Source organism: Protopterus annectens, chromosome 2.part1 (assembly GCF_019279795.1).
Source record: "Protopterus annectens isolate FY-2018-M chromosome 2.part1, PAN1.0, whole genome shotgun sequence".
Classification (NCBI taxonomy): domain Eukaryota; kingdom Metazoa; phylum Chordata; order Ceratodontiformes; family Protopteridae; genus Protopterus; species Protopterus annectens.
Genome location: NC_056729.1, coordinates 1,357,525,498 through 1,357,538,733, shown reverse-complemented (window position 1 = coordinate 1,357,538,733; position 13,236 = coordinate 1,357,525,498). Strand labels below are relative to the sequence as shown.

The 13,236-nt window shown below is 38.8% G+C and overlaps 1 protein-coding gene across 1 annotated transcript in view; it reads right to left on the bottom strand.

Moving 5' to 3' along the window:
• Positions 1-645: 645 nt before the first annotated feature.
• The window catches only part of TADA2B (transcriptional adaptor 2B), a 57,373-nt gene continuing 44,782 nt past the window's right edge, over positions 646-13,236 (bottom strand). Inside the window, exon 2 of the mRNA XM_044062813.1 lies at positions 646-11,063. Within this exon, the coding sequence (XP_043918748.1) occupies positions 10,071-11,063 (993 nt within the window). The 3' untranslated portion in view covers positions 646-10,070. The remainder of the gene's footprint in view (positions 11,064-13,236) is intronic.

Sequence of the window (13,236 nt, the reverse complement as noted above, 5' to 3'; positions counted from 1 at the left end):
AAGCAACAAGATTAAATGTAACCCTTCAATCAGTTACCCTTCCCTTAGGTCTAGTGAAACCTCCAAGTGTTTCTCTAGCTACATCCTACCGTCAACCTCTAGACATCAAATATTGCCTAGCCACATTTACATTAATAAATTCCAAAACCATGCCACTTACAAATTATTCAGATAATATTAACGCTTTCATGATAGGCAATACAGCTGCACTGATACTCTGATTCTATTTATTGGAGTCAAAATAACTGTTCATAAACTATATTCTACATATCTCAACAACCAAGTGAAAGACAGAACTTACCCTCATAAGTAAGCGCTTGGGTGAACAAAATGCTGCCGACTGTACAAGTGTGGCTTGAGTGGTTATGGATATTGTAATTTGTTTACAAAATTAATATTTACTCTGTTCATAGAGATTAACAAAATTCTGCTCAAGACCTAGAATGTAATGCGTAGTACCCTCTAACAATTGGTTTAGGGTGAAGTTGGCCATTCACACTTCAGTACCCTTAATGTTCCCGAAATAACATTTGTTTCAAATGCTAGGCCATAACATGATTTCATCAAAAAGCTCAAGATGAAGCCATTGGAAGTAACAAGTGCATGTCACTGGAAGGAAGGAATGAGTTAAAAGTAAAACAAGACTTAAATTAAACAGACTTTATTATTAATTTAAAGACCTCTACATGAGGTCTAGACAAACATTAAGCACAGAAAAAAAAGCATTAATACGACTTGGTAAAACCAAAAATACAGGTCTTCATACACTTACACGTACCGCAACTGACGCATGTCCACATTACCAGGATAACAGTGTGCAAAAATAAAATTCTTAAAATAATCATCTAAGACTAACTGTGCCACCCTGCCAGTTTTAAAACTGATTTAAACTACTCCTGAGATACTTAAAGGTCCAGTTCATGATAAGAAAAAGAAATCTGAAGCATTTGTACTCATTTTGACTAGAAGAAAAACAAGCAGATTGAACAGATGTAAATACATTTTATACAAAATTAAAAAAGAAATCTGAAGCATTTGTACTCATTTTGACTAGAAGAAAAACAAGCAGATTGAACAGATGTAAATACATTTTATACAAAATTAAAAATGGAATTTGCTTTTAACCAGAAATATGGCAAAATGATAATACCACATTATTGGTATTTCATACCATTTTGTGAAAGCTGCAAGTCTGGGAATATGGTGCTTTTAACTGTTAAAATGTTTAAACATTTCTATTGTGGTGCAACACACAGGAAAACAGAAAAACATAAAAGAAATAAGTCATATTGGATAACTCTGGCATGATTTACGACAAACAGCAGTCCACAGCAACAGCATGTAGTGTTAGGCTACTTTTTGGAAAGAGACTGACAGTTTACCTCATATGCTACAAATGTCTCAGCTTGAGAGAGAGCAGTTTTTATAACACTGCTTTCATAACAATGGCATGGTTTAAATACTAATAGTACACACTGTAAGCCAATCATTTCAGAGATCTTGTTCTCTCAGCCAGAAAAATAAAAACAAGGCACAAGCAACACACAATAAAACCACTGTAACTAAGCACATCTCAGCCAACCACAGAAAAATCTATAAAAATAGTAGGTACATTCACACTGTACATCAGAGGTCTAAAAAGAGGAGGATAGCCTTTCCCGTTTAAACTGCCCGTTCAAAGTTCTCAATCTGTGGACACTGAACAAGATGCATAAATATACACTTGCCCAACTCGAAAGGAACTCGAACAGCAGTTGTTAGATTGAGGGGCCATCCAGACAAAGGGATAAGGCTAAACAGTAATCTGGACCTATTAAAAGAAAGCCTCCTCAGAGAACAAATACTGTGAAAAAGTATCTGTTACACTTGACAATAGGTCCTCTCCTTAGTGCATCTTCCACAGGAAGATAAACAAAGCCGTGTAAAATGACAAAGGAGGTAGAAGCCACAAGTCCTATAAGTGAACACTCAAAAGGCAGATTAAATGTAATATCAAAAACACCAAGTTAGGATCAATACCTGCAGTAACAGTCCAACAGGATGCATGATAAAGCTGTAAACTGACTGATGAATGATGACACCTCCATAATGGAGTCATTTCAAAGCAAGCAATGTATGTCTGGTGAAGTGGTCTTTCAAAGCAGCATTTTCAAATGATGACTCACTGCCCGATTGGGGGGGGGGGGGTATTACATAGCGATAGCAGTCCACTTGAAGAAGGTTTGCTTAATTACTGCTAACCCCTCGATCCCTGAAGCAAAGCAGAACAGTTGTTCCATCTTCAGAAATTAATCACAAGCTTCCAGCAGAACCTGAGCTGACAGTGCACATCCAAAGTATGATTCAGTAAAAATGACAGATGATATTTGAGTTTCTGATTTCATACCCTTCTGAAAATGCATGCTAATGCAAAACTTGTTCTATCAACTTTCTAAGCATACAAGAATAATATTTAAAAATGTCCCTAATGTTGTGCATTTTCTCCTCTCCCCCATTATTTTTTACTTTGTCCAGAATTCTACAGTTAAGCTGAGAGTTATACCTACAAAACATTTATAGCACTTTTGCCCTTGCAGATGAAACAAAAAGGTAGATGACCTGATCTGTGGACATTTCTGAGATGACTCATGGGATTGATAACGGATTAATGCTAAGGGACACCCAAAACTTGCGGAAGGCTAGCAACAGTTCTTAAAAGGCAAGGGACTGGAGCTCAGACTCTGTAGGCAAAGGCAATGGGCAAAAGGAACAGCAGCTCCCAATACTGAAGAGCCAGCAGGCTTGAAGTCACCTGGAGGCAGAAAATTCTTCAAGGAGGCAGAGATGCCAAAACCCCTTAAGGAACTGCTTGGCAACACATTCACTCTGACCCCAGAATTAGACATCCAGCACACATGTGAACTGTCTGCACCTACATACTGAATTATCAGTGTACAGGTGCTTCTAACTTATTTTACCAGTAAGTAGAGCAAGTCTAATATGCAGAAGGCATCCTAGCAGCTATGATTACTCCCCACCTCCATTGCTATGAACAGAAGAGCTGGAAACCACACCTACTTCAGCCAAAAAGGGGTGATGAGAATAAGTTTGGTCTTTTTTTTTTTTTTTTTGTGATGAGGTGTAGAATCAATTGGAGCAGACGAAGATGTGCAGAGACTTTCTATACCACTGGAGGGAAAAGAACTACTTCCAGCTCCCTGCATTTTTCTGGACACCAAACAAGTTTATCTCTGGGGTCACCAACACTTAGAAGGGCCTTACCAGACAACACTCCAATATACCGCAGCTCCAAGTGCGAACTGCAGAAACAACTCACAAAGACATGTATTTTCTTCTTCTGGAATGATGAAAGCATGATGCACTGCACCGTAGCCCACTTCTGGACATGTATCCCCTCTCAGCAGGGGGGGAGGTTCAATGCCATGTCCATCGCAGGTACCCAACAGGCTGGCTGCTGGGCCGATAGAGATGCCCAGAAAAAAAGTTTCTCCCTTAAAACAGTCATGCCATGAAGAACTGGAGACCCCTCGACAGAGGCAGTCACTTTGACCTCTAGAGCAGGTAAGCTGGGCTCTTGAGTTCTCCAGTGAAGCATACAACAGTGCAACCTGCAAATGGTTCAGCTGCACAAAGAAAACAGCCATAATGACTGTGGAGAGAACTGCCCAGCACTGCAAGTTTCAAGGACAGAATTATGACACCAGAAGTGGATATGTAAGTGGATGACAACTCTGCAAACACCTTGAAGTCTAATGCAACACCTACATCTTCACACATGGGAAAGACAACGTGATTATGACTACCATTAAACTCAGAAAATAAAGCCGCGTCGGAGCCTGGACCCTACAATGTGTCCTCAATCCAGGCTACACTGACAACTTTCTGGGTCCTTTCCTTCGGCAGGAACAGACAATGGAGTACTGATAAAGGCAATCCTCCGACATGGGGAAAAGAGAACTTACGAGCCAAATAAGGACTAGCAGTAGTGAACAACTGTCAGAGACTTGAATATAAGGAAAAAAACTCCAACTTCAAATGGCAAGTAATTTATTAGAGAGCAAAAAGAAAAGCTTTCGGGATAACCCCTTCTTCAGTGCTAATACATAACATTGTAACAGGAACTCTTAATAAACAAAAAATATGTATCATATGACCACAGCCAACCAATAAAATCAATGAAAACATATTTAAACACTTAGCAATTTACATTATTAATTATAATCTCTCTCCATTAAAATAAGTATTAAAGTGACAGCACTATTTTTAACCTCTGCTACACATTGCCATCCTGTTGAAGTCCAAGATGCAAAAGAAAAGTCCTGTCCTGCTCAGAACAAAGATGCAACAGGATTAGAAGTCTTGACACCATCTAGGATAAAGTACCTAGTACACTCCACCCAAAAAGCAGTGAAACCACCATGAAAGCGAAGAACACGCAACTGTCCGGGGGGGGGGGGATAGGTCCATAACTGTCCAGCAACTCCTTGTTGGTTCAGAGGCATCAGAGGCAGTGATAACTGTGCAGTGCGAGTGCAGTGTGTGTGTGTCTGTAGGAGGGCTCTGGGTTCAATCCCCAGGAAAGGCTCAGTATTTTCCTATCAGAGGCAGTGATAACTGTGCAGTGTGTGTGTCTGTAGGAGGGGTCTGGGTTCAATCTCCAAGAAAGGCTCAGTATTTTCCTTTCCTGTGATGTTTCAATTATAATATCAGGTTAAATCATTTGAACTGCTAATATAAAGGATATGAAATGGAACACACTGACAGCCAAAGAGAAAGAGACAAATTTAAGAAAGGTTCCCAAATGGAGGAAAAAGCTGGAAAAACTGAAGAAAATGCAAGTCCAGTTGTAGTGCTCAGTTTCTAGCTGACTGTATTAGCACCTCTGCACAAAGATTTAATCCTCAGCAAAAAGTTTATATGCTGACTGGGCGCCAACCTGGTTAACAGATAACACTATTCTGCAAGCTGTCTCAAGAACTACACTCCAATAACTTGCATTCTAATAAAATATAAATTACACACTGGACTTTATGCAGACGGTGTTTACAGTCATTTAGATAAAAATGCAATCATGGCTACAGAACCAAAAAGTTACAGAGAATCATTCAGAAAAAAGGAACATGCATCATTAAACCAAGCAATAAAACAAGCAATAAAACAGGTGTAAGAGGTGGAACCTATGCATGCCATGGATACATTACAAAAAAAACATTTGCCAGATTCTACAATGCGTTACGGAATGCATACAAAATTAAAACAGATTTTGATAAATGTATGCTATGTAGCAGTCACTAAGAAACAATGAAAAAACAACTTTTTAAAAAGGTCAAATTAAAATCCCAGTGATAAAAAAACAGACAGACATTCCAAGGACATTCTCTGTCACCACTATTTTGCCTTGTCCTTAACCCATTAAGCCGTCTACTTAAACAGAAAGGCTTATTGCTACAGCTTGACTAAAAAAAAAACTTGTCAAATGACAACACACTCACTTTTTTTATGGATAACCTTAAACCTGTACACACTTTCAGGCAAGCGACTGAATGAGCCATTACAAATGTCTAATACTTTTTCAGCAGACTTAGGAGGACATCTGGTCTTGCCAAACATGTGAAAGCAAGATTTACTACAGGAAAAATGAAGCTTCAAGAAAATATGAATTTGGAAAAGGAATGAGATATAAAACTTGAACACGAGGGAGTACATACTTGAAACAAAAGAAGAGCCAGCAATACAGCATGAGCAAACAAGGACAAAACTTAGTGATAAACTAATACTGAAAACTGCCTTGACATCCAAGAATAAAATTCAAGCTATAAATCACTTTTCATGTTTTTTACTTAAAGCTTTGGAGAAAATGACTGTTTCCACTGCACTGACTCAGCTGGACACGAAAACAAAAAAACATGTAATGTTTATAAAATGATGTAAAACACGCATGTTGTACAATTCTCTATTCCTCGGTATGAAGATGGTATGGATCTCCTTGAAGTTGACTACATGTACATGTTTGTTAACTTCATCAGATGAAAAGGAAAAAAAAAAAAAAAAGACAAACTTCTAAGCCATGAAGACAAATCCAAGATGCATCTTTTCTCAGACTAGCAAAAGCATTTTGAAAAAGAGCAAGAAAAGAAAGACAGGTGGAAACAAGTTGCCAAAAACAAAACGAATATAAAGACCATGAACAGAAGAAAAGGAAAGTCAACCAAAAAAACAGTTACAGTGAACTCTTAGAGCTACCACGTGCTGATGAAGACTTGACACACAAATGGCTAAGGAGAGGTGACTTTAAACCAAAAGATGAAGGGTTAATAGTAGCGACCCCAGAAGTGTGAGAGACAAAAAATGTAAGTTTAGTACAGAACCAGAATACAGTTGCACATCTTGTTACATACTTAAGGTTGAGGATATGTACGCTCAGTGAAAGGCACAGCAACGCAGCAAAAAGTTACAGTCTGACTGTGCAAACACTGCACACAGGTAGCAGAGAAGCACTGGAAATATGAACCACAAATGAAGTGGTACTGAGGCATTATCCAATATTAATATTCCAGAAAATAGAAGCAAGGGGAAAAATGTACTCTAAGAGTAATGACACTTTTGTCATTTATCAAGTGAAACAGCTACACCTAGCTACTATATTGCCCTGCATATGGACAGGCATAAAGTTATAAAAGTTATAAAACATTAGGCTATGGAAACATGGCATGAATAAGATAACAAAATAACAATTAAGCATACTTATACTGACAGTACAGGGGAGGCAACAGTGGGTATACAGCAGAGAATAGTATCCTTGGAAAAGAGACTGAAGCAATACTAATTTCATTAACTTTAATTGTACTCTGAATTGGGAATGGGCTTCATTCCTCTCAGTGTTATTTAACTACTCCAGATGTTTAGGGTTTGTAACAGTCTGAAAGATTTTCGCAGTGTCTAGTCCAGTAGGAGAGGGCTAGAATCATAAGAGACCAGACAGAACAATAAAATGTCTTAAGCCCCATCATGCCAGGGGGAAAAAATTAAATTTCCATATCATCCAGACTCTGGACTCCTTATCAGAAGGCAAGCTAGTAAGATGTTGTGATCTCTGGGATATGCTCTGGACTAAAGATGATGCAGGAGTTCCTTGTAGAAAGTATATTAACTCCACTCAAGTAAGGACTTACAGAGGAACAGAAGAACCAGTACAATGATGATTCCAAACTATATGACTGGTACTAGTGATAAAGATCTCCAGAGGAATAATAACTCAAGGCTCATTCTTTTCCTTCCCCGGCACAGTCATGCATTTCTACAGGAAGGGGTGGGCGTACAAGACATTCCATATAAGGTTTTCCATCAGCCTGAAGATGGGACCTGTAGGAAGGTGAAGTTTCAATATAATGATTCTTCTAAAAGTAACAACTTATTGATACTTTGGCTACTCGGAAGGAGAGAAGGAAAATGCCAATGCAATGCTTCAGACTGGGTGCACCTGCACATGACCAGTACATACGGAGCACAGTATATGGCAAGTAAATGCCATATGTCAGGTTATGGGAACCAGCACATAAGGTTGTGCCTGAGAAGGCAAGTGAAGAACAGAAGAAACCCGTACTGGGCTTGGTATCAACTTCAGGCTATATCCCCTAAAGATGTCCTTAAAACACACACCAAAACAGTTTCCACCAGAAAATAAACTGTGATGAAAACTGCCTCATCCAAGAACCCTGGATTGGAAGACGCTGGAGAACTATCATTATTCAGGACCAGTGAGCCCTACTGAACCACAGGAGGCCTGAGGAACAGTGTTCTCGGTATCAAATACAAACACTGTCCTCCACCTTGGAAAACCAAGAACCACTCCCCAACAGCTGGCAGGTTTGCAAGTATGCTCTGGCACTTCAACTTGGGGGTGGGGTTGGGTGTGACTGATGTCTGCTATATACTTACTTTGCATTTTAATGGTGCTTTGGCAGACATTCACAATGGTTGCTCACAACCATAAACATCCTTCCATCAGCGAGGTAGACCAACAGCTTCTTCCTACTGCACCTTCAGGTTTCAGCATCGATTTGTTGGTACTTAAGGGAGTAACTATACAAAGAGCAGTAAGATATGGTGGGTCTAACTATGCTCTCCTGGTATGTCACAAGATGACAAGTGTATGCCAGAAGAAAAGTGTTACTGCAGTCATGGGAGTTTGAGAAAAGCATACAAACGGAGAAAGCAGAAAAAAGAAAAAAAGACATCTCAGTTGTAAACCCACAGAGGAGGGTGTCTCATATCAACTAATTTTTTTTTTATCTCCAGATTCCATTTAAGCAGGCAAACTGTTTTAAAATTATAGAGGAGGAGCAGTACGAGAACCCTTTCTGAATTCCACTCATCTATCAAATTCATACACAAACATTAAACACACCTCTTACCTCACAGTAAGGCACAGCTACAGCCACATAGCATCTCAACTTTCTGCTACCCTCTTCCCACAAAGAACAAAAGAAGTAAAAGACCTAGCTATGATTAGTTCACAAAGCAAAACATTCGGACAACACAGAAGTAGTAGTCACAAGTATGCCAATCTATAAGCTGCCAATTAAAAGTATAACTTTTATAGAGTGTTGTAAAAGAAACCAACTCTAATGTAAAAAACAATGAACAAAATGAAGTTTTAAGTCACCAATAAATAATTCTCAGAAAGCAGAGACAATGTCCAAAGCTAGGAACTGAAATACAGGAGCTTCACTGTAAGATTAAGACTTATTAAAATAATGCACTTGTTTAAGATTTTTTAAATGAACAAGGTAAATAAAATAGGTGAAGAAAAAAGACCTGGGGAAAATGCACTATGCATATAGCTGTCCCACTGTCCTAACCATTTATAAGATTATAGTGTTACAAAACAAGCTACAGAAAGCATATTGATAACATTAATTCCGTAACTCCTATCTACAAAACTGGAGTTACAATTTTCATTCAGACTGCTTTTCCTCTTTTGGGGGTATTTTGTTTTACTTTCAGTGGAAATACTTAGTGCAGTACACAGAACTGCAACTTCCAGCATCACAACTGGGCATACATAACCTCTTAAAAGCCTCCAGCAGTCTAAATATGAAATGAAAGCCATTTTGTTTGGACAGAAACTGTATTAAATCAGCAGTCACAACACATCCAAATGCAGGACTGAACTACTGAAAATGTACTCACCTGGATCTTGAATCTCTGAATGAAAACTCTGCATTAGTAAACTATTGCAATATGTGAAAGTAAGTTTTAATATTCATTCCAAACAATAATTACTCACAAAACTTGTGTACTGACTGAAGATGTGCCAGACAAACTATATGCTTTGTATTTTTTTTTCATTGGGCTTAAATGAATAAAAGCTGTGATGTATTTAATGATTACAGACATGAACAAACTAAATTTAATCTTAATGGTTATTAACTCTCATAGCTGAATCAACCTTAACACTCCCCTGCCCAAAATTCTCAGTCCCCACCCTCCCTCAAATCCAAACAAAGATTTTAGAGTAGATTAACAATGAAAATTCAAGTCTGGTGTATAGCAATTTTTGAATAATGTTTATGACTAGACAGTTATTACGCTGTATGGCACTCATCTCCCATGTCTAGGCAGCCATTAAGGTGCAAAGGCATTCAGCTCCTCATGAAGGAAAGATTTGGTAAACTCTATGCATTTAGAAAGATAACTATTAAATTTATCAATACTTGTAGGCATGGCCATAAGTGCATCTCATTTCTACTCGGATTAACTTAGCATACATGGTTTTATTATACTATACTATAACAAAAGAGGTGCAAATAATTCACACTTAAGAAATATCCTCTGACCACGAATACCTCCCTCAGCTGAAACACCCTGGTTTCCATGGGAACACAAACACTGCTTTACAGATGTACTACTCAGATTTTATATAAATAAACACAAACATTAAATTAAAAAAAGTCAACTTCTCGTATCTAAAAATATATAACATCCATTTTAGTTTTTAAAATTGCCTAGCTCCTCCAGGAGCAACTGTTCACATTAAATGCAATGTAGTTCTAAAAAACGTAAGTGCATTACGATGCATCTCTAGATATCCATCCACTTTCTGTTAAAAAAGTTAAAATTCTCTTCTTAAGAACCTTGTCTAGGTAACTAGGAAGGCGACTTTTTGCAGGAATGCCTTGTCTTTTTTGCAAGTAGTCCTTTATGATGATAGTTTTGACTGTAAGATAGCGGGTTGGGCTCAAGTTTAAGGAATTGCATAGTACCTTTTCTCTATCAGAAAGGAGATCAAATCCAGGAAGATTTTCAATTGCAGAAAACTCCCCATCTTTGCCTTCTTCTTTGCCCCATTTTGCATTAGCACTGCTTTTGTTTTCTTTCCTCTTTTCCCTTTTGTGCCTTGCAGCTTCATATTCTGCAGACTCCTCCATTTTGGTAATACCATTTCTTCTGTACCGTTGTAGTTCTCGGATCTTAGCCCTAAGAACACGCTCTTTATGCATGCTTTCAAAGAATTCTTCAAACTCTTTACATGACACAAATTGGCACAGTGGTCTTAATCTGACTCGCAGTTCTTTCTCTTCCTTGGTAATTTTTCGCTTAGGAATCTTTTCCTTGTCTTTTTTATCCTTTCCCAAGAATGCAGTCACTAGATTATAGTCCCGAGCAATCCTCTTTCTCCGCTGCCTTTCCCTCAGTTTTCTCACATACATATCCACATGGGCTCGTTTTAACTCAATCTCCACATCGTCATCATCATAGTTTACTGAAAGACTACTTATGAGAGTTTCTGCATCCTGATCATACTCTATCTCATAGTCATCCCGCAGGGGCATATATCCCAACTGTTGCTGCTCTGCAGCAGAGATATCCAAGGGTGGCAGTGGCATTGTAATGCTTGGTGAGAGTGGACCTCCACTGGGACAGGTATGGTCTGTCACTCTGTTAGGGATAGTATCAGGAATACAAGCTTTTCCAATGTTTCCATGGATATACATGCACACATAATGTTCCATCACCTCTTGGGGACTCCTTGATGCTCCCACATGGGCTGCCATATCCTCCTTAAACAAGAAAAAAAAGAAGTGTTAATGCACTTAGCTTTACCCGTTACAGAAATGCATAAAAAAAACAAACCAATAATGGAAGCTCATTTTTGCTTTTCTCCACACTCATTTTGTGACAAGCTAGCTTTTATTTTCCAGTAGAAAAGTAGTCTATAACAAGGTGCACACAGAAAGTAACCACAACAGTCTTTGCAAAATGCAGACTTGACAGGTCAAAACTATTCCAGCTTTTAAATCATTTTGGGAGATATTTAAAGCATACCAGTGTGATACTTAGAACAGTACTCTGGAAGATAGATTAGTACAGCAGGAAAGCACAGCATTTGGGTTCACACACCTTAATGCCCTTGTCCAGGCTGGAGGTTTCATCAGCTACAATGTCCACATTAACAGAAATAAATATTGCTGTATATAGAAAATTTTTCAAAGGTGCAAAACACTGTCCTCCAGCATAGAGGACTAAGAACTACCTTACAGGGTAAACTATGGTCTTACACCAATTCGCCAAGAAAACTTAGTGCATGCAGTACCTTTATATAGATAGCACAGTGCTGTCAGTCATTGTGACTCTGTCTCTCTCGCTCACACGTTATTATAGATATATATAGATTGTATATATATATATATATATATATATATATATATATATATATATATATACATATATAAAATGTGTGTGTATCTAAATATCTATATCTACATATATCTACAAACACTTACTGCAGACTATACTTACTGGTGGAAAAGATTCACTGTTTACAAAGGATTATAAACATTTTAAACACAAAACAGTTATTAGAAACTACATCTACTTCCTTACGGGGATGAAAAGAGGGCATCTTTACCCTTACAGCAACCTCTTCTTGAAGGTTTACTGTTAAAGGTAGCATTGCACACAAAGTACAGCTTGAGTACATTCAGATGCTCACCCCCCCCCCGCCATAACTGAACCCGTTTTTAAGAAGACATCGGTACAGAGCTGTAAAAGCATCACATGACATCTACTGTACTTTTCTGTCTGGAAACTTTTAATTAATTTTTGACTTGATGTGACCAACTGCATAGTTACTCCCAGTCACTTAATGTGCCCATTCATTCACCAGGCTGAGATCCCTGAATCTCATTCATTCTCTGGTGAAACAGCCAGGTAAACTGAGGAATGAAAGCTGTTATACGTGCAATACCGATGTAATGCTAATGAAGCTCCACCTCTGCCTTCTCTCCTCCTTACAAACACACACTCCACAGGACCCCAAGTCTACATCAGTGATCCTACCAAAAGGACTGCGCCTGGGCATGTACCCCCCAGCCACCACGAGAAGCAAGCAGGTTCAACCTCATATTACTACTCTTCCCAACGAGAGCTGTTAAAAAACAACTTTGGGCACATGGAACAAAGGACTTTATTCCTCCGGGCCAATGAGGCAGGTTCTCAATTTACTGAAAAAGCTACTGCAAAATGCACACTTCCTAAAAACAAAGTTTACCACAGTCAGCTCCAAACTCTAGTATGCCCTCAAGAATGTGTAGTAACATTCTATAGACTTAACACAAGCATATTAGAAAGAACCCCCCCCCATGAACTATTCTAGGAGAACACCCCCCCCCATGAACTATTCTAGGAGAGATTGCTATACTATGCTTTTTCCTTCATACGCACTACTTCCACAAATAAGGCGCTGTAAAGAGATGCACCCACTTCAAGTCAACCTTGTAACCGTCAGCAAGGATGCCCCAACTGCCAGAAGAAGGTGGGGTGAAAGCCTACACTGCAGCAGTGATCTGGCAAGAGTACCCACACAACTATACTATGCTTACAAAAAGGATCACTGCTGTGGTAGAATCTTTATCGACTGGAAGATTATTAAAGCCATTATCCACCCCAGTGGATAAGCAGCATAGACATTTATACCTCACCCCAAAGAACAACAGCTACAACACCTGATCTGCTCCTGATCTGCACCTAGAAAGGTTATCCAGCATCTAAAATTGCTTAGAAAAAGCATGCACATATGCAGTGTTACCCAAATAGCTAACTCACAGACACTCAAAGTGGGTATATGTCTTTGAAGAAGGCTACTGTAGTGGCTGCTGTCCTCGTTAGGGTGGACTCTGACCCATCCTCCCTACTGTTTTCCACGGCTTGCAGCCACTTTGCTAATATACGTTT